General features: G+C 40.9%; 1 protein-coding gene across 3 annotated transcripts in view; it reads right to left on the reverse strand.

Annotated features, from left to right (window-relative positions):
- SLIT2 (slit guidance ligand 2) overlaps positions 1 to 22,864 on the reverse strand; it is a 317,811-nt gene that overhangs the window by 64,405 nt on the left and 230,542 nt on the right. The window contains exons 11-20 of one of the 3 annotated variants that reach the window (XM_063135273.1): positions 22,673 to 22,744; positions 18,197 to 18,268; positions 14,636 to 14,779; positions 14,335 to 14,498; positions 13,539 to 13,562; positions 10,055 to 10,072; positions 8,847 to 8,997; positions 3,910 to 3,984; positions 2,368 to 2,511; positions 1,000 to 1,143 (exon numbers count right to left, since the gene is read on the reverse strand). In XM_063135273.1, the coding sequence (XP_062991343.1) occupies positions 1,000 to 1,143; positions 2,368 to 2,511; positions 3,910 to 3,984; positions 8,847 to 8,997; positions 10,055 to 10,072; positions 13,539 to 13,562; positions 14,335 to 14,498; positions 14,636 to 14,779; positions 18,197 to 18,268; positions 22,673 to 22,744 (1,008 nt within the window). The remainder of the gene's footprint in view (positions 1 to 999; positions 1,144 to 2,367; positions 2,512 to 3,909; positions 3,985 to 8,846; positions 8,998 to 10,054; positions 10,073 to 13,538; positions 13,563 to 14,334; positions 14,499 to 14,635; positions 14,780 to 18,196; positions 18,269 to 22,672; positions 22,745 to 22,864) is intronic. The other 2 variants (XM_063135274.1, XM_063135275.1) reach the window with 2 other exon arrangements.

Here is a 22,864-nt window from a genome sequence, read left to right on the forward strand (position 1 = left end):
TTTAAGTCATGAGGGTCAGGCACTCAAAGCCATCTCATTAAAGTGGATACCCGTATATATCAGTGGCAAGGGTTTCAGTACTAGAACTGATTTATCTTGAATTGCATGTGAAGAACAGTTGAAAATCCAGCTTTTCTCACCATAGTGGTGCAGTGAATAAAAAACGACACATCCCAAAATTATCCTTTCTATGCAGCTATTAAAATGTACAGATGCTTGGCAACCCTAACTTTCTTGTGCTACAAAATGGCAGAAAACTTTTGCAGCTCAAATGGCCTATATCAGAGGACATTGTGTTTATATCTGAATATAATGCAAATTAAAACAGTTTTGATAGTCCCTTATCATCATGAGACTTTGACCTTGGTCCAAAAAGGCTTCAATTCTCCAACAAAAGGAAAAAAGCTCATACAACAACACCACACTCCACACTCAGAAAACTTCCTTCCTTCTCTCTGCTATCAAACCATATAGGTCCTATATCAGGAAAAGCTGCATAGTCTAAATTTGCCAGTTATCATTAAAGTTGCTCATTTATTTTCTTCTTTGGCTATTTTGTCACGAAGAAAATGCAGCATGTGAGAACCATGCCATTTGGCTGATTCAGCTGAAGTGGCAGCCTGGATCAGGGGAGATCATTACTGATAGGAAGCTACAGATGCATCTGTGGGGAACTGGTTCACATTCAACCATTTTTCATATAAATACATCTCCAAGAATAGTTTAGACGCTATGCATAGAGTCCTTTTCAAAAAGTGTGAACCAACTAATATTAGCATCGGTTGCCAACATATTTTCACATTTTTTTGTGCACCTGTTAATTTGATTTTTAGCATTCTGTGAAAAGCATCACACACAGAATTTTCCAAGCAATCCTGGCTGCATTGAGTTTGTTAATTAGTGGAATCTTTATGTTAACAGTAAGATTATATTTAATATCTACCTATCTAAAGAGAAAAAGCACATAAAGGATTGGCTGCAAATGCAAGAATAACTTACAGTGTAGACAGGGAATGGAGAGTGTCAAAGGCACCGGGAGCAATTGTAGTTATTTGGTTATCATACAAGGACAGCAGTCGGACAGAACTCAGGCCTGTGAAACTGTCGTTACTCACACAGCTAATGCGATTGCTCCTTAGCATTCTGAGGAAAAATATGAACACAAAAAGGAAGTATCACACATCACATCTGTCTACGTTTCCTTATGTTTACTAAACAGCATATGATACGATGACTTGTGTTTTCCACAAGTAATAAAGTTTCTAGCAATAAATATTGCAGTGCATTCAATTTATTCTATTTAAGGACACACAGCCATGTGTCCTTAGTTAAGGTTCGACAGGAAAAAAAGCATTCCACTACCATGATAAAGGGGTAATCAGGGGGTTGGTCATTCTAACATTCATAAAATCAAACATATTTCACCAATCTTACAGAAATTTACATGTGCCAGAAAGAAATGTTGGTTTTACATAACCTGCAAATTTCAAGATGATTGGTGAAAGATTGAGGGAAAGAGGGCAGTTTAAATTAGAAAAGGAAAAATCTCCTTCAGCCAAAGTATTTGTTAAAAAAAACTTGGCTTTTTTTTTGTCTACCCTTTGTGATCATATGAGGGCTTACCTAAAATCCTGATGATTTCATTTTCCACTGATCTTATATTTGATGGAATTTGATATTGTTTTTAAATCGATATTGTTTTTTATGCTTTGGATGGTTTTAAATTTTTGTATATCTGTTTTTAATGTTCATTGTTTTTAACTTTTGTAAACCACCCAGAGAGTTTTGGCTATGGGGCGGTATATAGATGTAATAAAATAAATAAATCATTCAACAGAGAAACCCAAATACTCAGAGCCACATCTGGTTGATATCCCACTTCAAAATTTGCTGCATTTGTTCTATGCTGCCAAATGTTTACACAAAGTATCCAAACCAGTATTCTCAGAGATTAACTGCAAATAGACAAGGTACATGATTCACCATATTTATTTATTTTAATTGTTTATTTATTTATTACATTTATATCCCACCTTTTTTCCTCCAAGGAACCCAAGGCGGCGTACATAATCATTCTCCTCCTCTCCATTTTTATCCTCACAACAACAACCCTGTGAGGTGGGCTGGGCTGAGAGTCTGTGACTGGCCCAAAGCCAGCCAGTGAGCTTCCCTGGCTGAGTGGGGACTAGAACCCGGATCTCCCAACTTCCAGTCCCACACTCTAACTAGTTCACCACACTGGTATAATGGGAGTAAAAGCAAAGCATGCATCCATTTCTACGAGTTTGAATTTTTTAAAAAATAGAAAATTAATAAAGGAAAGGAAGTGTAGCATAAACAGAAAGGTGGAGAAAGCAATAGACTTACAAAGTTTTGAGACTGTCTAGTCCTTTGAACATTTTCTGTCGAACGTTCTCCAACCGATTACTGGTGAGCAACAGCTCATTTACACCAGATGCGCCTTCAAATGCTCCTTCTTCAATATCAGTGATTTTGTTATTGCTCAGATTTCTATGGTAAAGTCATAACAAAGAGAATTAAAAGCAAAAACGTTTTGGATAAGATGATCCATATAACAGTGACTGAATGCAGGTATAACAATAAAACTTTAAGATAGCTATAACCATTGGTTGGGATTTATTTGGAATTGAGATAGCGATCCCAGAAAGGATACAGAAAGAAAATCTATTTTTAAGACACTGCAATAATAAAGTGAAAACATTTAAAAAACATTAGATCTTCCATAACAACATCAATTAAATTCTGATCTCTGAATATTTTATTGTCTATTAGGAATCCCATTATTAGCATCAGGAAACTGCCTGAGCTATTCCAAAGAAAGAATCAGGTGATTCCAAAAGGGGATTTTGAGGGGCGGGGGTTTGGCATGTCAGTGTACTGATTCAGTCAGTTAAACAAGTCAGATAGAGACGATGGGCTCATCTACACCAAGCAGGATATTCCACTATGAAAGCGGTATATAAAAGTGAGGAGCCACACTACTGCTTTACAGCGGTACTGAAGTGCACTGACAACTGTTGGGGCCCATTGACACATCTACACCAAGCAGGATATAACACTATGAAAGCAGGTATATGGTCTGTGTCAATGGGCCCCAACAGTTGTCAGTGCACTTCAATATTGCTATAAAGCAGTAGTGTGGCTCCTGCCTTTTATATAGTGCTTTCATACTGCGTTCATAGTGGATTATCCTGCTTGGTGTAGATGAGCCCAATATGCCGATCTCTGCTAGCTGAGCAAACAGAGTCAACAGGGTGACACTGTTCCAATCAGTCATGGTTGATACGCTGTTGATAAAACCTGGAATTAAAGAACATTAAGGAAATTTCACAATTTTTCCCCAGTACAGGAAAATTTGGAAGGATATTATCGATACAAAATACTTGGATAAACTATAAGAAATGTGCAAACTTCAATGAGCCTCCCTTCAGTATGCCAATATCATTAGTTTTTAACCTGCCACCATCCCTTCTCTTTGGGAGATATGAAGCTGCCTTATACTATGTCAGATCATTGCTCATATCTAGCCTGGAACTCGGAGTGGCAATGGCTTTAAAGGGTCTTGGGCAGGGGCCTTTCCAGGTCATGTGAGATCTTTTCAGCTGAAAATGTCAGAGATTGAACTTGGACTTTGTGCATGAAAGCATGGCGCTACCATTGACCTATGGCTCCTCCCCACCCACCCTGTGCTTGCATATATACTGTTGGAGATAACGGAAGAGAAAATATGGCTGAAACATAACCTAATCAACCTATGCGAATGTTCTGCACTGAACCTTTGAGGTTGAGAACTTCCACACTTTTGAACTCTGCTAAGATACTTCCTACCTCTTCTAAAGGAAAACTACGAAGTCTACCTAAGCAAGACAGGATAATAGATAAACCTACATTTTGCGCAGTTGAGGAAGCTTCTTAAAGATCCCTGTAGCCTCCAACACTGTAAATTCATTGTTGTTGAGTCGCCTGTACAAGGAACAGTATAATGTGTATTACAGCTAGATGCAGAGGTTAATGTATAAACATTAACATGTATGAACAGGAATAGCCATTTAGACAAGAAACGGCTCACAACTCCCAGCATTCTCCAGCCAGCCATGGATTTTTTTCCCTACATTGCCTGTTACTTAATAATAATCATAACTTCATTTCAAAGAACTAAGGACTGTATAAAATGCAAAAACATAAGGAAGTCACTCCCTGTAAGTTTACAAGGAACAAGAGAGTCAGGCAGGAATAGCTTTAGGTGCCGTTTTAAAAGCCTGGTTAATACACATAGCTTACACATAACTTTTGTACCTAGCCCATGAATATGCATACTCCATAAGTTGAAATATATACACATTGACAGGCCACTGTACTCACTACTCAATTAATCAGTCAATATCATTTGCAGAGCACACATGTCAACCTGGCGATATGTAAAACGTGTTCGCACCCCCCTTGCCTCCACATGAACGTGCATAATAATTAGCACTTGTGCAACTTTCCACTGAATCACATCAATGACAATCTATGCACACATATGATTTTAGCAGGCCTGTTTCCTGAACATATAGTTTATTTCGGAATAATTAGATTGAATCTCAGCAGCGTACATGCTGTGATATAGAGGCAGTAATTTCTGTGCAGCATGTAAGCGGCCGTTTCTCAATCACTTCTGTGACTCAAGGATGCGAAGGCCCATTAACTATAATCGGAATCACAAGCAAACAGAACTGCATACTAGGAACACAAAATAATTATAATAATGCAGAAAACAAATATAAGCAGCTGTAATTCAGACCTTCTTTTCTCTTTTAATAAGACACTATTTCTCAGTTACAGATTCCGCAAAGGCATTCATACCTACTGGCTTTGGCAATCTGAAAAGGTTCCTTCTACCTTACTCCCAGGCTTGCCCTCTCCCTCTGGGACCAATCTGTGCAACTGAGAGACCGCAGGGAAGCACAGGAAGCTGCTCCCGATGCCTTTCTGCTCCCTTCTCCCCACTTCAAGAGTTTGAAAACAAAACAACACACCCAGGGCCAGCATCAGCCACCTACTGAGGCACACAGCTTGCAGGTCGTCCACGGAAATGCTCTGGAGCCTCCTGGTCTTCCTCCTCCTTGATCTTATTGGCTATTCACCTATGCCTCTGAGCATGCGAACAAGGGGCATGTCTACACCTGCCAGATATCCCGGGGTCGTCTCTAGGTCATCCCTGTGTGTCCCTATGACGCACAGGGGATCCCAGGAGCAATCCGGGACAGCCAAGGACTTCCCCCAGGATATCTGAGACTGTGGGTTTCTTGATATTTCTGCAGTCCCGGGACCATCCCGAGGAGCGCAGGCGGTGTGGCCGCTGCTCCTGGGTTGTCCCTTCTTCCCCGCAAGTAGTGGGGCTGGGCATGGAACTGCACAGGGAGGCTCCATGCCTGGGAGGGGGGGCCAGCAATTTTGCCATTCCTGGGATGGCAGGGTGTGTGTGCCGGGGTGGGGGGGGTCCTTACCTTTTCGCTGCATGACCAGCTCCTCTTAAAATAATAATAATGGTGGCCGTGATGTCCCTCTTCCCTTCTAGGACATCACACGGCCATCAAGATGCTGGGGGAGTATTGCAAAAGCAGGTAAGTCCGCAATCCTCCCCCGTCCCTCCCTCTACATGCCCAAGGACAAGGGAGAGGAGAATGAACAGCATCTTCTACATCCCTTTGGTTTTTTTCTCTGGATTGGGCCCAACGGAAGAGGGCAAACGAGTAGGTGGTAGTGCCTTGGCCTACAGGGAGGGAGATCCACTGAGGGTATTTTGTCCGTGGGTCCCCAAAACCTGGAGTTGGCACTGAATGCACCCAGTGGAGAGATTAAGGCTGAAACTGGTCTTAGACTTAAAACGTCAGCTCTCTGTGACATCATGAACTGCATGTAACTGTCTGCCAGTTAGATTTTTTATAAGCACATTCATCTGAACATGCTTACAGAGCTCCTGTGACCGGAAACCTTGATAAGGCGGGATTCACGATCATGGAAGCTCTGTAAGTGCATTCAGTTGAAAATGCTTATAGCGCCTTTTCAGAGCTTCGCACATAATGCAAGAATGTCAGACCGGTAGGTGGGTGCACAAGGCCCACATCTCCTTCCCCACTTTGCTCTGCACACAAGCAGCAAACACCTGCATAGGACTACAGTAGAACATGAAAGTGCTAATATATAAGGTCCTTTGGATGTAGGGTGCCTGGTTCATAAACAATGGGTTGTTTTAAAGTCTCCTATTGATACCCAGCAACACATGGGGCATTTGTATCATTTGGTCATTCTGATTACTCAGTAGTGGGGAGGAGACACTTACACATACATAACCTCCCCCCCACAATATTCCTGTGCATTCAAAATCCACATGTGTGTCCACCTCCCCTCCCTGAATTAGCTCTATTTGTGTGCATGCAAACACCGGCATACATTTGCTAACTGTGCCTAAACTGATCATATTTTGCACAAAGCCATCTTGATTACCATTGCTTATTAGACATTTGCCTTTCATTAACATTTTTTGTTGTGCTCCTGTGTGTTGTGTGTATTTTAAAAACAACGCCAAAAAACCTGTGATAGATTAGATGGTTCTACAGCAATCTGTCTGTCCTTTATTGAGAGTGGACCAATGGGAAGAGTGGACCAACGTGCAGCAAAGTAGACCACAAAAGATGCAGGCTAAACTAGGGAAGAAAAATTCTGACCTTTTGCTTATTGGTCCATTCATACTCTTACGTTACATATTTATAAACACTGCATGTTTAATTCCTTTAGTTAATCTCTTTAGTTCTTTCAAAATACAGCACACAAACCTATCTTATTTCAGTGACTGCTAATCTGAGGAATTACTGAAGGTATTCAAAAGAATTCTTATAATTGTATACCTTCCCCCATCTCTATAATTATGCTCGGTTTTCGTAAAAGCCATGCTGAGTTAAGTCGTCTGCTTTCCTTTGAAGGTTTTAGGTAGCAAGCACACAGCATTCCTCTTCTTAAACAATTATGGGGAGAAGAATGCAGCAGGAGGAGGAAGAAATGTCACAGTGTATTTGGTAATGATAGACAACATCCCCTGGGTCCAGTGTGTAATTGGCTTGATCTTTCTCAAATTTCTCAGAGAATTATCTGAGATCGACAATGGCTTTCTGGGAGTTCTCAGAAAAAAGAAATTCTCCAATGCTGCCCGTGTTCCGTCATCATTCTTTCCTCCCTTCCCAAAATTACCTTGTCAGCTGGGGAAAGTAAACAGTGGCAAGAAAGGCCGGCAAGAACATGTTCTTACATCCTCACGTTCCAACCTTCCCCACAGTAACAGGTGTTTCTGAGAATGCTTTGGAGTCACTGCTGCTAGAAAACTGTGTTTTGAGTTCCACCTGGCTTAATCTATTGAACAAGGCAGAATAATTCCCAAGCTTCCTGGTAGCGATGGCTGCCCTGACATACGCCAGAACTGGAAGTGTATATTTGGGTGGTGTCAAGCTGAGCCTGTTACAAACAAGCAGGTCTGAACTTTGGCGGGGTTTGGACTCTGCTCCTAATCGGCTCTAGGAGAAGCAAATTCCTGAGTTTATTGCACTGAACTCTCCAACTATGACAGCAGCAGCAGCAGCAGCAGCATGACTACTTTGCAGACTCTTTTTGCTTCCTTCAGCAAAAAGCTTGATTAGACGAAGAATGTATGGGATTTTTCTTAATGCGGCAAGATGGAATGGGATAGGAGAGGCTGGACGAGGGAGAACTTGTGCTGCTAGGTAGTGCTGGTGGGACAATGAGAGAGGTGAACTGACAGCTCAAGGCAGGTGAATATTATTTATTATTGCATTTATATCCCACCTGTTGTCCTCCAAGGAACCCAAGGCGGCGTATGTGATCCTCCTCCTCCTCTCCATTTTGTCCTCACAACAACAACCCTGTGAGGTGGGTCGGGCTGAGAGTCTATGACTGCCCCAAAGTCACCCAATGGGTTTTCATGGCAGAGTGGGGACTAGAACCCGGATCTCCACCTCCCAGTCCAACACTTTAGCCACTACACTACACCGGCTCACTGTGTTTGCCACAACAAGTGGGGATAATTGGCTGAGTAAGAAAGTTACTTAGCCACTACACCACACTGGCTCTCACACTGTATTTTGGCAGTAGATGCCACAGCAAAGCAATCTAGAGAGTACCAATGTAACATATGCCTGTTATTAATATTAATGAATCTTTGTTTTTTTAAAATACAAACTCCCACATGTTGACTGACTTATTATGCTACCATTATTAAATCAATTTCCTTATTACATCTTGTGTAGTGGGTTGAGAGAACCAATAAGTCATACTGGGTATCTCTGGAACCCAGAGAGAGGGAAAGGGGTGAAGCTTGGGTGTCAGTGGGGACAGCTGATTCAAGTGAAAGTACGGCCATAGCTAGACCTAAGGTTTCTCCCTGGATCGTCCAGGGGTCAAACCTGTTCATCTAGGTGACACACAGGGGATCCAGTGCTCAGGCAGGGGCGAACCCTGGATGATCCCAGGATAAACCTTCGGTCTCGCTGTGGCCTAGGTGTTTGCTTCTCATTTTCTAATGTAGAAGCTGGACAATAGAACCTGGGCAGGAATGCTACAGCCAGCTTTTTGTGTTCCTTTCTACACTAAACTTGAAATTTATTTTTCTTTTCCCTTAACCAAATACTTTAATTAAAATAAAAAACTTACAAAAATGAAAATACATGAACTGAAGCTGGTAAAGTCTGTAACATTCCAAAAAGCAAGAACAGAAGCAGTAACGTTGTTATCAGTAATATTCAAACCGCACACCCGTTGAAGCTCAGACTTACAGTTCTGCTGTATACTGAGGAATGTGGTCAGGAATTTTGCTGAGCTTTTGATTGGAGCAGTCAACTGTTGTCCCCTCACAACGGCATTTTTCAGGGCACGCCAGGTCTGCAAAGCAATCTCCACTTAGCTTGGATCTGTAGTCTTCTGTGCCTGTGTACAAGCAGAATAAAAACACAGGTCCTAAGTCAATTTAGGGGGAGATGAAACTAATTTCTCAAAGAAGAAGAAGAAGAGAAAAGGGACAGATCTGCAGTACAGACAAATGGATAATTTGGGGTATGTTTTGTGATAATGAAGGAACAGTAAGGTTTAAGAGTGGGTTAAATTTCAGAGAGCTTGAAATTTGCTGGGGAGGGCATAACAGTCACATAGTGGGATAACATTAACTGCTTGAGCTTTTCTCAGCTGTAGTTTCTGCTGATTAAGGTGTCATCCAATCTATTCCATTTTACAGTTAAAAAACAGAAAACAGCACTAATTCATGTTCTACATATCTTATCCCAGTTTCAGAATTAAGTAGATCTCTGAATCTCATTTCATTACCCTCCTTTATTCTTCTGTTTTACTGACCACAGCCCTCTCCATAATCTCAGAACCATAAAATTTAAAGCCCTACGTTTCTTCTTCAATTTTTTTTTTAAAAAAAGAAGTGTATTATCCTGATTTAAGCCTCAGCAGCTTGCCATGCTGTAGAAAGCTGCGTGACGTTCCATGGTGCTTGACAGAACCATGTTTTACTCATACCTCGCAACCACATGGTTAGATCAAGCACAACAGAAAATCTCGCTAAGTTATCACAACTTCATCCACTTAGACCAAGGAGAAGAAGCAATGGGAGAAAGAGGAAAAGAGTGGGAAAGTAATGCAGTGGGAAACTGCTTGGGACGGCATTGGCATTCTCCTTACAGGATGCCCACTGTCACTGCAACACAGCTTAACTAGAAATGACACAAATGTGGACTTCAGGAAGAACTATTACTTCGCCATTCTTCACAAGTTACAGAATGGAGAGAATATCCTATACATATCAGGAAGAAACATCTAGCAAGGACTTATGGGTAGGCAACAGGAAAACAAACAAAACAAACTCAAACAACCAGTAAGTTCTTCCTGGATGAAAAGTGCAAAGACTTGAGACTGCAAGTGGAATTAGGATCAGGATTAGGAAATGTATTGTTGTTTAGTTCACACTCGGAACTTTACTTACAGCCCAAATGGTGAACTCCTGAAATAGGAAAGACAGCCAAGGAGGAAAGAAAGACAGAGTGATCCCAATGGCAAAAACAAAACAAACTACCCAGAAATAACAAAACTCGTCTTGATTGGTCTACCGTGCAAATATATGCTACGTCTCATATGCAACAGTGTTAACATACTAAAATATCTTTACAGAAAGATACTATAGTTTTAGGGCACTTCCACAATCATTTGATAAATCATTTAAAAAATATAATCAAAAAATGTTGTGGAAGAGTTCCAACTACGCAAACATGGCTTGGATTGTTCAAGGGTATTGTATTCAGCACCCAAACAAATTCATATTCTAGTGTTATTTGTAACAGTTCTATGAAAAGCTTATTCCTGGGTTATTCACCTTCTTGTTAAATAATCTATAATTTTCAAACATAGTTTAGGACCTGAGTACCTTTCATATGGATTAGAATTATTAAATATTTAAATGTCTGCCTTCAAATTACCAATTAGGTATGTGTGGACTAGCAAAGTATATTCAGTATTTATTTATTTTTTTAAAAAAGGAGATAGAAATTACCTAAGAGCAAGATCACAAGTACTTTGTAATACAGTGGTTCCCAAAGTGGGTGGTACCGCCGCCTTGGGGGCAGTGGGATGGCATAGGGGGGCGCTAAGAGGCAAGGGGGCAGCAGGGGGCCGCTAAGAGGCAAAGGGGCGGCAGGGGGGTGCTCAAGGTGGTCTTCTCTGTACCAGGAGTTTCGGTTACAGAAGAAAATTTCTGATCGCTATCCTGCAATATGGAGGGTGGTTCAGAAGCTCCTGGTTGCATTCCCAACATCATATTTAGTGGAATGTGGTTTTAGTGTGGTCTGCCTACTTCTCTCCAAGCAAAGAAATCGACTCCAGATTACTAAACATGTTGATTTAAGACTCATGTTAAGTGACTTTAAACCAGACATTGGGAAACTGGTATCACTTCATCAAGCCCATCCGTCACATTAAGAATTTACAGAATAGTGAGGTACTCTACCCTAGTTACTAAATGTGATATCTAATAATCTTGCTAAATGACTATCAGACTTTGAAAAGATGATATCACTGGATCAAGTTCATCAATTATGTTTAATTGAATAAACTAAAAAAATGTAACTGGATTTTGAATAAATATTCAATTAATTCTTACTGTTTTGAATTTTGTTGTTATTATCTTCCTTAGTGGGTCGTTGAAAACCGCTATTCTGAATAATGATTTTTATAGTGTAGGGAAGGGGGCACTGGGCATGAGTTTGTGGAACCAAGGGGGCGGTGACCTGAAAAAGTTTGGGAACCACTGTTGTAATACATCACTATCGCCTCTTTTTATAAAGTCATCCATGCAAGAATCTTCACTTTATAATTTATTTTCCCTACTAAAATATGTCTGGCTTATAATGGGGTGTTATGAATTATGGTAGTTTTGCATCAACACTGCACCATTTTTTCAGGTGGGTGAAGTGGTTTGCTAGTAGGAACCACCAGTCATGACTATGGGGCAACTTGAAGGGGGAGAAGGTACTTCCAGCCATAACCAAGCCCAAGCTGGGAGACAGTGGTGAAGGCATGGGGGCATCTTGGCCAGCACTGTGGAAACATACAGTTGCTGACTAGCTACCTGCCTTCACTGGTACCAGCACACCGGCAGTGGCTAGCCAGTCACCAACTGTCTACTTACATGACGCTGATGACTGCTCCATTCTCCACTTCTATCTCCTAGTGATTACTAATATTGGTGAAAATTAGTGGCAGCTGCTGGTTCCTACTACTTCTTCATGTGCTACACTGATTCAAGGAACAGAGTGAACATATTTTTTAAAAGATACAAAAGAACAGTGTCATAACTACATTAGAAATGGCTCACTGAAGACTTTATCTGTTCACTAATTAAAAATGATTATTTTTCTTGCCATAAAGTTATGAGTTTTCATTTTGGAATTCTGATGATCCAACATGTTTATAAGTAATCGCTGATTCCCGAATTACATTCTTCCAATTTGTAGCTGATGCAAAAGAGTAATTTGTGGATCCCACATGTGAACAGATCTCTGATCTTCGGGATTCATAAATTTCTAGAACTTTGATGTGTGCCCCTTTTCCCATGCGTTATTCTTTCCATGTTATGTTTCCCCCCACTGTATGTGAATGCAGAGGTGACTGCCATGCATTTAAAAATGTAATATACGAATCACTTCTCAGGTTGACTTCTGGTCCTTTACAAGAATAAACTTGTATCATAACCAAGAATGGCAAATGACCAGTCTTGTCTATTTTCTTCTTTCTGCACTCAGAGTAATAGAAATGGGGCATAAAAATTCCTCATATGATCACCGCAGCTAAAAGAAAATCTGCTACATGACAGTAAAAGCAGCATAGGTTAAACACACCAGCTTAAATGGTTGCAGTCAAACCAATAGATAAATTACAGCGCACACAGAACACTGCAGACTGATCATGTACCTGAATGTGCTTAAAAGAACAAGTCTCATTGATTGCACACTCAACTATTATATAGTGCTTTTTTCTAGACAGTAAATTATAATTGAATTTTTTTTTGGCTGGCAATTCATGCATCTGTGGTTCAATCAGAAGCTTCATTAGACCTTTGAGCATTTTTGCCAATCAATTATTTATACCTGTTAGGGACACTATAATGTAAGCGGATGACTGTGTTGGTTTGGTTTTTTTCCCCTATTAGGAAAGCACAGTACTCATTTGTTAGCGGCAGGAAAACAGAAGAAAAAAAGGAAACACGTCTCAAAGAGCTGGAGCCAACATCAATCATTCATGTGGATATGTCAAGATATGTCAAGAGAATTAGCAATTAGTTTAAAGCATAGTATAAGTGTGTTAACGTTTTAATTTTTGTTTCTTTCATCAAGAAGTATTTTTCATACAAGACATCTGCAGCCTTTGGATGCTTGTGCAAAGAACATAAACATAGTTTTGCTTGGCATTTTTGTGATTTCACAACACAGGGATCAAAGGTCATAGGTGAGCAAGCAACAGTTCAGACAGTCAGCAGGAAACCAAGAGTTTAGTGCATAAAAGCAAAGCAGGAAAGTATTTCGTTTGAAAGGGTGTTTAGGTTCTCTTAGCTCTTTGATCATAGCAGGGTTCTCTTCATTTAAAAGCAGCTCAGTAGCTACATTTAATGAACAGAGGTGTTAACAGTAAATAGGATATGCAAGATAGGTACAAAAGCAGACAGTGCAACCTAGCAAGTGTAAATCAAGCCCCATCTGAGTAGTTTCTGTGCTCAATGGTGAGTTGGTTATCAGGAGCTGCATGCAAAGCCCATGTACTGGGAAAACATAAACTAGAAAATTATTACTATTCTAAGAGGTTTCCACTAGGGTTAAAATGCATGCAACCATTTTTTAGAAAGTTTAAAAAAAAAAGTTTTTGGTGAGGGAGGAATAGGGGCCTGCAGTTAGTCATTTTTACTGCAGAGCCAAACCTACCTGGAATGAAATACTGTTCTTTAGCTAAATAAAAAAGAGAAAAAAATAGAATATGCACCTGAATGTCAGCAAGCAAAGAATTAAGTCTATTAGACTGAGTATGGACTAGAGTTAATTATAGGTAATTGTGAGGGGAAAACGTGTATTCAAATCAACTGCTGATGCAATGTGACTAGATATAAATATATTTGCAGCCAAGATCAGCTGCACTCTTCTGGTATTTACACTAAAGACAGAATTAACTGCAGAATATGAAATACACCTGGAACAGCTGGACACCAGATGACAGAAGTTAGGCTTTAGAAACAAGCAAGTAGGAAATGGAATAAGATTAGGAAAAGCAAACAGTACATTTCAGCATGATATAAGCTTCCCTGTGTAATATGAATGTCATGTTTTTACATTCTGCGGGTAGATTTTGTTTTTTTTTAAGGTTTTACTGATATTCCTGATATACTGGAATATACTGATTTTTAGTTTTTAAAAAGCAGCTGACAAGAGGGATACCTGAGAACTGTATTAATCACAAAGCACGAGGTATACCATTTCTTCACACATAATTTGTGTCTGACCGAGGTAGGAGCATGTGTGTTAACTACAGGAATGCTGCATGATAAAACAGCCTCAGTCCACAGTTGCCACAATTGTGAACTAATTCAGTCAAGAACAAGACTGCTTTTTTGTTAAAGCCGTCTGCAACCACTGGTTCTTTTTTTGGGGGGGGGGACGGAGGAGGGGGGTTGTGCAAGTTTTTTTGGAAATGAAAGAAAAGTAGCAGCTGAACTAAGGAAATTACCTGAACAGCGAAACTTCTTGCTTTTGATCTGGCCAATCCTTTTGTTTGCCAGACGGCGGGGGCTGGTGCAGCGAGCACCGCTGGTTTCAATAGGGTTTGTGTGGAGATAATCCGCCAACCACTTCAGATGGCAGTCACAAATAAATGGGTTCTGAGCCAAATGCCTTTCACAAATAAAAAGAAAAGAGCGTCTTTACATGTTTGGGGTTGGTCTCTGCAGTTCCCAAAGTTTTCTTGGTCTATTTGGGAACAGAAATCAAAAGCCCGAAGCACATAACAAATAGACAATTCTAATACATACAGGGTTTGAATAGCTCGTAGCGGGGAAAAGGTGCCCTTCGCAATGGTTTGAAGCTTATTGTCGTATAAAGAGAGAAGGTTCAAGTTGTGGAGGTCTTGGAAAGCATCTACCCTCAGGCAATTTATCTTGTTAGCGTTTAATAATCTGTGAAACCAAAAAGAATTATAAAACAAAGTAAGGATTGTTTTATTGTTTCTTAAGCTTCAGTAGTTCAACAATCTTTATTGCAGTAAGTTCATTTTCTAGGATTTCACTCATGTAATATAATTTACAACTAATTTAAGCGTAACAGTCCTGTACCCAGCGCACACAGTAATATATCTACTTCTTTAAAATAAAATTTCAGTATCAAATGTACATTGCATATATATGGGAGTATTTATTTGAAAATGAATATATGGGGAAACTAGATGGGAAGTTATTAGCTGTGTTCAGATGCAATCCTCAAACATCGTTCAGCTTTAGAAGAACAAGACTACATGAATCTCGGTCTTTCTTTCTATCGTGCAGGCACGAGGAGATCTGACGCTTCCATTTTTTATTAATTGCAATTTAGCATGCCATCTGTTATATAACCTGTGGTTTGAAGTATGCTTGTTACAATGAACCATAGTTAAGATTAACTACAGTTTTTCCAGGTTTGCATGACATGACAAACTGTGGTATTTTGAAATCATCTTCTTCTTCATCATCATCATCATCATCATCAAGAAGCCAGATTCTGGGTGGACTTCAGGAAAAACTTCCTGTTAGAGCAGTGCGACAATGGAACCAGTTGCCTAGGAAGGTTGTGGGCTCTCCCACACTAGAGGCCTTCAAGAGGCAGCTGGACAACCATCTGTCAGGTATGCTGTAGGGTGGATTCCTGCATTGAGCAGGGGGTTGGACTCGATGGCTTTGTAGGCCCCTTCCAACTCTACTATTCTATGATTCTATGATCATCATCTAAAACAGAAGTGAACGTTTCTGAACTTTCCTCTCAGCTGCCATAGGGAAAGGGTGAATGCGAGCCAGAGGGTTTCTCATAATGGTAAAATTATGGATTAGCATGATATCTGAACTATGACTCATCCCATTAGATACAGCATTCTGACATTGCCAACAAAATCATGTGAGTGGGCAAACAAGACCAAAGGCTGTAAGAACAAAGAAGGAAAATGGCAAAGACAAGGACTGTATGGAAACAACATGAATGTTTTCACAAGGGCTAAAAAAGGGATCACCCAACACAGCAGTTACACACGCACACATCTTTCCTCTTTCCCTCTCCTTCCTGCCTCAGCCTAAGTGAGTTCTTTCAGCTCAACCGGAGTTCCTTCAAACACAGGACAGATCCATGTGATGTGACTAGGATTTTACATTGTAATATAAATGTAGGTTGTGTTTCAAAGCCATAAAACCAAACAGAATCTCAGGTTGTGGCAGCCCAGTAGCCATGGGTTTAGCCCTCAATAGTTCCTGGGTCCTCGCAGGAAGCACGCCCTCGCCCCAACCAAGCAGAATCCAGCAATTCTTTCATATTGTTACATCTCTTCATTTTTGAGAAAGCAAAGGCTAACGTTAAAAAAAAAAAAAAGGTAAACTGGAACAGTCTTTCAGGTGTGCAGGTCTCTTAATAACTCACTCACTTCAGGTGTGTCTATGTTCAGTGTTGATGATATCCTTCAGCTGCCATCCTTTAATCTTCTTTCCTCTGGACTTAGGTTGTGCCCTTGCCACAGTCTCTTCTTCTGCAGTCATCTCCCCTGGACTACCCTCTGGTCAGCATATGGCAAGGATTCCCTTCTTGTCTCATCCCAAAGGACCCTCTGCTAATTACATGCTTGCCCCTCATTCAAATTCATTGCCTCACCTGATTCTTCTGTTGTTTTCCTTAGAAGTCTTCTGTTATGTGTCGGTATTTGTCCGCTGTCCATCTTTACTTTCTATGATCACGGATTATCATGTTGAATTACAATTGCATAGGGCTCAGACAATGTGTCTCTTGGCTCTTAGCTTGGGAGATCTCTTGCAGATCCCTTATAATACAGGTCCTGTCTTTGATGCTGCTGTCTCTTCAGTTCACCAAGGGATTCTCCTGTATCCCCTGCCTCCAACAGCCTCCTACTTGTTGGTAAAAGTGTCTTTCTTCTTTAACATTAACCTTTGTGCTGGACTTGAGTTTAAGCCTTGGGATAGAGTTTTCCAATGATCTAGAAGTGCTTCTGCCACTTTTGCTTTTCTCAAGAGTTTCTTAGGTTGTTGTTGTTGTTTTTTTACTGCTCTGTCTGTCTTGTCCGGCCACCTGCCTGTGTCTGTCTTCCCCCACACCCCGACTCCATATCTACCTGGCCCTAACGGTCCTTCCTTACAGTCAGGAAGTATAGGAGAAAGTGTGTCCCTGGAGATCACCTGTATTTGGCTGCCTGCCCTTGTAGGACAAATAATTTATGGATAATAAATCTAATTAAACAGACCTTATATTACCTTGACAGGCTCCTACTTTCTGTCTCTAACTGGGTCCATAGAGATGTGGTTTTTCTGATGCTGCGAAGGACCCAGTCATTTTACACTCTGAACAGTTACTCTACAAACAGATGCTCAAAGATTCTATTTTAAACATTGATTAAGACAAGTGTAAGACAATTATAGAAAGAAATTGATAGCAGGATATTTGTTGACAAAGGTTACAATAGGAAAAACAAGAAACAAGACAAAGCACAGTGCATACATTACCAACACAGATTTCTGCCAGGAGGAAATCCACCCAGTATCTTCCTGTTACTTTTGTAGTTTTACACTTGAACATGATATGTGATGTGATTGCTTACTGTACTTTGATTGGCTACTGTACTCTTTTAATCCTGCCTCCTTGTATTTATTCATATTGGATGGCATTTTGCTTTTACTTATACAGTTCTATAGAAATTTCCCAACTTGTCCTTTGTATTTTTGACCTGTCTGGGATATGAACTACATTGAGCAAGAATCTTTCTTGCAATGTTCTCTTTTCCCCAGATCAAAAGCAAACTTTGGTATGCCTGAAATGACCATTGCCTTAAAATTGCCTGTACCCTATTGTTCTGAGAGGGATGGGATGGGAGACAAGGTGGGGCCAACAGCGGTGGTAGCAAAGGGAGGCAGCATGGTGGCAGTGAGGGAAAAGCAATTTGCCATTTCACCGCCTGAGGCAGGGGCTTCAGTCCGCTTCATGGGAGGGCCAACCCTGTGAAAAAGCCCATCTAAATAGTAGAAATATAAATAAACAGTATTTTTAAAAGATTTGAATTCTGAAAGTGTGTGTGTGTGTAAAGGCAACTAACCAAAGCAGGAAAATGTCATTATTAATACTCAAAAACTACAGCAAATGTGAAAAGGTTCACTTGTAATTAGAAAGAATAGAAAGGGAAAATACTCTAGGAAAGGGTCATAAAGAGTTCTTTCAACTTGAAAAGATTGATATTCCCTTGCACAAAGCATTTTCAAAAGTTGATATAGTCCTTTGTACAAACCACCTTTAATATAAAAAATCCCTTCTTTGTGAACAGAAATAAAACCAGATTTTAGTAAATGAATACTCACAGCAACTGCAAAGAGAAAAGTCCTTCAAACAGGCCTTTGGCAAGTTCCGTGATTTTGTTTCCATATAGAACACTGTAAGAAATAATCCAGAAAAGTGATTGATTGGAAACAGAAATTAATTTATCTAGAAATCTATAAAATGATATGCCCTGGACACAAGCAGAACAAAGGCTTCAGAATTTAGTGATTATATTAAAAACAACACTAACATACCTGTCAACAATCAATAATCAGTAGTCTCACTGTGGAGTTAATGTTAATCTCCTTTCATTTTGCTTTTGTTCTGGTCAGTTCCACTCAATGTATCACAATATTTTCATTGACTTTTCCTAAATAATGCTATTAGTAAAGTGAAGTAACTGTCCAGGAAATGTGCTTGCTAGAAAAAATCAAAACTCTGTGCAAGCTGATTAAAATAAGTTGTGTAGCACTTAGCTACTAGATCAAAACATCTGTTTATAACACCAAAGCACTTTTGCAAAGTTGATCAGATAAGGGTAAACATGAAATTCAAAATTTCCAGTTCTAAAATGTAGCAAGCAGAACATCAGCTTCTCTGTGAGCAGGCTCAGATGAAATTCCTCAGTAAGAATTTGGGGTAGAGTAATGCTGCCCTAATCAGGCCAGCACAGACAAAACAGAGGTGCTTGCTGTCAAGGGCTCTGACCTAGGTTTGGAGGTGTGTCAACCATTTCTGGATGGGGCTACACCCCCCCCCCGAAAGACTGTGTTCACAGTTTGGGGGTGCTCCTGGATCCGTCGCTCCAAATGGCAGCCCAGATAGATGCGACGGCCAGTAGTGCCTACTATCAGCTTTGGCTGATACGCCAGCTGCGCCCCTTCCTAGAGTCAGAAGACCTAAAGACAGTAGTGCATGCGCTGGTAACCTCAAGGCTTGACTTCTGCAATGCGCTCTACATAGGGCTACCATTGTACCTAGTTCGGAAACTTCAACTAGTTCAAAATATGGCAGCCAGGTTGGTTACCGGTACATCTAGGGGTGAGCATATTACCCCAACATTAAAATCACTCCACTGGCTGCCAATTCGTTTCCGGGCAAAGTACAAAGTGTTGGTCATTACCTTTAAAGCCCTAAATGGTTTGGGTCCAGGTTACCTGTGGGATCACCTTCTCCCATACAGTTCGCCCCGCACACTCAGGTCCTCTGAGGTGAACTTACTTCAGTCAGCTAAAACTAGGCTGACATCAGTTTCCCAGAGGACCTTTTCTTCTGTCGCCCCCAGATTGTGGAATGGCCTGCCGGAGGAGATTCGTAAAATTAACTCTCGGTGTGATTTTAAGGCAGCTTTAAAGACTAGCCTTTTCCGGCAGGCCTATCCAGATCAATGTTAAATCAAGAGTTTTTAAGATGTATTGATTCCTGTTCTAACGTTGTTCACCGCCTCGTTCCAAAGGGAGAGGCGGGTAAGAAATAAATATATGATGATGATGATGATGATGATGATGATGAAGATGATGATGTGACTGACCAAACAGACTGCATTCCACCGGCCTTGTACAGCAACTCATCAGAGGTTCAGTAAACATCCTGTTTTGCTGCCTGACAAAGCTCCTGTGAAAGCTGCAACCTTACTAAAAAAAAGTGTAGCTACCTAACCCTGGACATATTTATTCAGAATGAGACATGCTCCTGCATAAGGGTCCATAAGACTGTTAGATAAAACATTCATTTAACAGCAATAGAATGCTAGGTACATGGTCATTGCCAAGGAGGTCTACAGTTTTTAGGTTTTGATCCTAAACGTTTGTGCTTCGGTGGGATTTATTTCCAAATAAATGTGATTAGGCTGCAAACTGAGTTTGAGAAAATGCCATCTTATTAAAATCAATACAATTAAACTGAATCATATGCAAGTACATTGTCTTCATGTGTTAGGATATCTGAATCATAGAATCATAGAATAGCAGAGTTGGAAGGGGCCTACAAGGCCATCGAGTCCAACCCCCTGCTCAATGCAGGAATCCACCCTAAAGCATCCCTGACAGTTGTCCAGTTGCCTCTTCAATGCCTCTAGTGTGGGAGAGCCCACAACCTCCCTAGGTAACTGATTCCATTGTTGCACTGCTCTAACAGTCAGGAAGTTTTTCCTGATGTCCAGCTGGAATCTGGCTTCCTTTAATTTGAGCCCGTGTCCTGCACTCTGGGAGGATCAAGAAGAGATCCTGGCCCTCCTCTGTGTGACAACCTTTTAAGTATTTGAAGAGTGCTATCATGTCTCCCCTCAATCTTCTCTTCTCCAGGCTAAACATGCCCAGTTGTTTCAGTCTCTCTTCCTAGGGCTTTGTTTCCAGACCCCTGATCATCCTGGTTGCCCTCCTCTGAACACACTCCAGCTTGTCTGTGTCTTTCTTGAATTGTGGAGCCCAGAACTGGATGCAATACTCTAGATGAGGCCTAACCAGGGCTGAATAGAGAGGAACTAGTGCAATTGAAACTGAAACTGCAGGGATGTGGCTATTTTCACCCACCAGACCACTCCCCTCCCCTGTGGGCCTTGCAAACAAGCTAAATATGGCCCGGGACACCATGTTTTTCATTAAATTTTGGGGGGGGGGAAATTGGAGTACAGGGGCAGCATGGCCACATGCATGTTGCCCACCCCTGTGTACTAGCCAGGAGCATGAGCCAAAGGAAATACATGTGGCACAGCATCTAAAACTCTTTAGTTTCCTCCGCAGCAGTTCCAAACTATTTGCTTCAGTAACTATTCATGCATAAATTACCTTCCTTAAGACAATGTCAGGGATGCCTAGTTATGAATCCATCACACTTTCTACAAATTTGGGACTAGGGTTTTGCACAACATCCACAGCTCGCTATGGCTTATTTAACCATCACATGATCCCCACTGGCAAAGTTTGCACAACACGACAACCCATGGTCAGGGATTGAATATTTAGGTTGGCGCCTACGTGTCATGTGAACGGTCTCACTATATACTTATATATCAAAGTATTGGTTTCTGCCCAAACAGGTTTCTTGTGGATGAGTTCTTTTACACATAATATTATCTGAAAGGCTGCAATCTCCCATTCAAACCTGCCTGGGATTTAAGATCCTCTGAGGAAGCCCTTCTCTCAGTCCCACAGTTCTATCATCGGTTCAGTGGAGATGCAAGAAAGGGCCTTTTTGATGGCTTCTCTCCAGCTCTGAATCTTCCACATGAGGAAGGCAAGGGCCATGTCTAAACCAGGCGATATTTATTTATTTATTTATTTATTGCACTTATATACCGCTCCCATAGCCAGGGCTCTCTCGGCAGTTTACAGAAATCCCAAGGATATCCCAAGGATTGTCCCGGGATCGTCCCTGTGTGTCCATATGATGCATAGGGGATCCCGGGAGCAGGGCAGGATGATCCCTTCATTTCCCCAGGATATTGCCATACCCCCCTTTTTTTGGGTGTTTTTTCCCATGGTCCTGCAACGATCCCGAGGACCATGGGTGGTGTGGCTGCCCATCCTGGCTTTTCTCCTCCCCGTGAGTAGCAGAGGTCATCAGAGGGAAGGAGCTGGGAGAGGTGGAATCCAGGGCCATCAGGAGTGGGTGGGGAGTGGGGTTGGGGATTTTTTTTTAACTTACTTTTTTGCTGGAGTGCAGGTGCGCTCCAGCTCCTGTCTTCTTTAAAAAAAAAAAAGGCGGGCGTGATGTCCTCCTTCCTCCCTGGACGTCACGTGCCATGTGTGAACCCAGAAAGAGAATCTTGCGATCAGCATATCGCGAGATCCTCCCACGCCCTCCCCCTGGTGTGGGCATGCCCTAGGCTTTCCTTACTTTGCTGACAGGCAAAGATGTTTTTATTGAGGAAAGCTTTTGGCATATACACTAACTTGTTCCTGAAGGGTTTTTTAATTAGTTGGTGCTATTTATTTTGTTCATTGTTGTGTGTTTAACAGATTTATTTTTATGTTATGTTTTAACCGGGATTTTGATTTACCATATTTCTTCGATTCTAAGACGCACTTTTCCCCCCATATAAACATCTCTAAAAACAGGGTGCGTCTTAGAATCGTGGGTGCGATTATTATTCTTAGAATCAAAGCTTTTTTTCTGTTGGTGGTACTGAAATTAGTGTGAGTCTTACAAACGATGGTGTCTTACAGTTGAAGAAATACGGTAATCTGTATTTGATCATTGTTAGCCTCCTTGGGTGCCATTTTGGTGGAAAGGTAGGATATAAATTTAATAACAAATAAAATAAATAAATGCCCTGATTGCGGGCTACTTGGAAAGGCTAGCCAATAATGGACGGAGGATGCGGAATGAAATAGACCTTTGTTCTAATCCAGCAGGGCTCTACTTAATGGAGTTCTGATGTCACTGAACTTATTTCATAATGTCAATGCCAACAGACTAATATGTACGTGTCTGATGATATAAAAACTAATCACTACTTGAACTCTATGAATTCTGGGAATTTTGTATTTCTTCTAAGAGATTATACTGATACTTACAGTGAATTTAGTGAGCGCAAACCCTGGAATGCATCTGGTGCTGCCTCTGAGATCTGATTATTGCTCAGATCACTAAAATGAGAAATGAGATTGCATTAATTTTAGTATACACATAATGCTGTCAGGCTTCATCATTGCTGAAAAGGATAAACAGCTATTTATTTCAATCTCATCAGGCACAGTTAATGGATT

The sequence above is a fragment of the Elgaria multicarinata genome, chromosome 10 (assembly GCF_023053635.1).
Source record: "Elgaria multicarinata webbii isolate HBS135686 ecotype San Diego chromosome 10, rElgMul1.1.pri, whole genome shotgun sequence".
NCBI classification, from domain to species: Eukaryota; Metazoa; Chordata; class Lepidosauria; order Squamata; family Anguidae; genus Elgaria; species Elgaria multicarinata.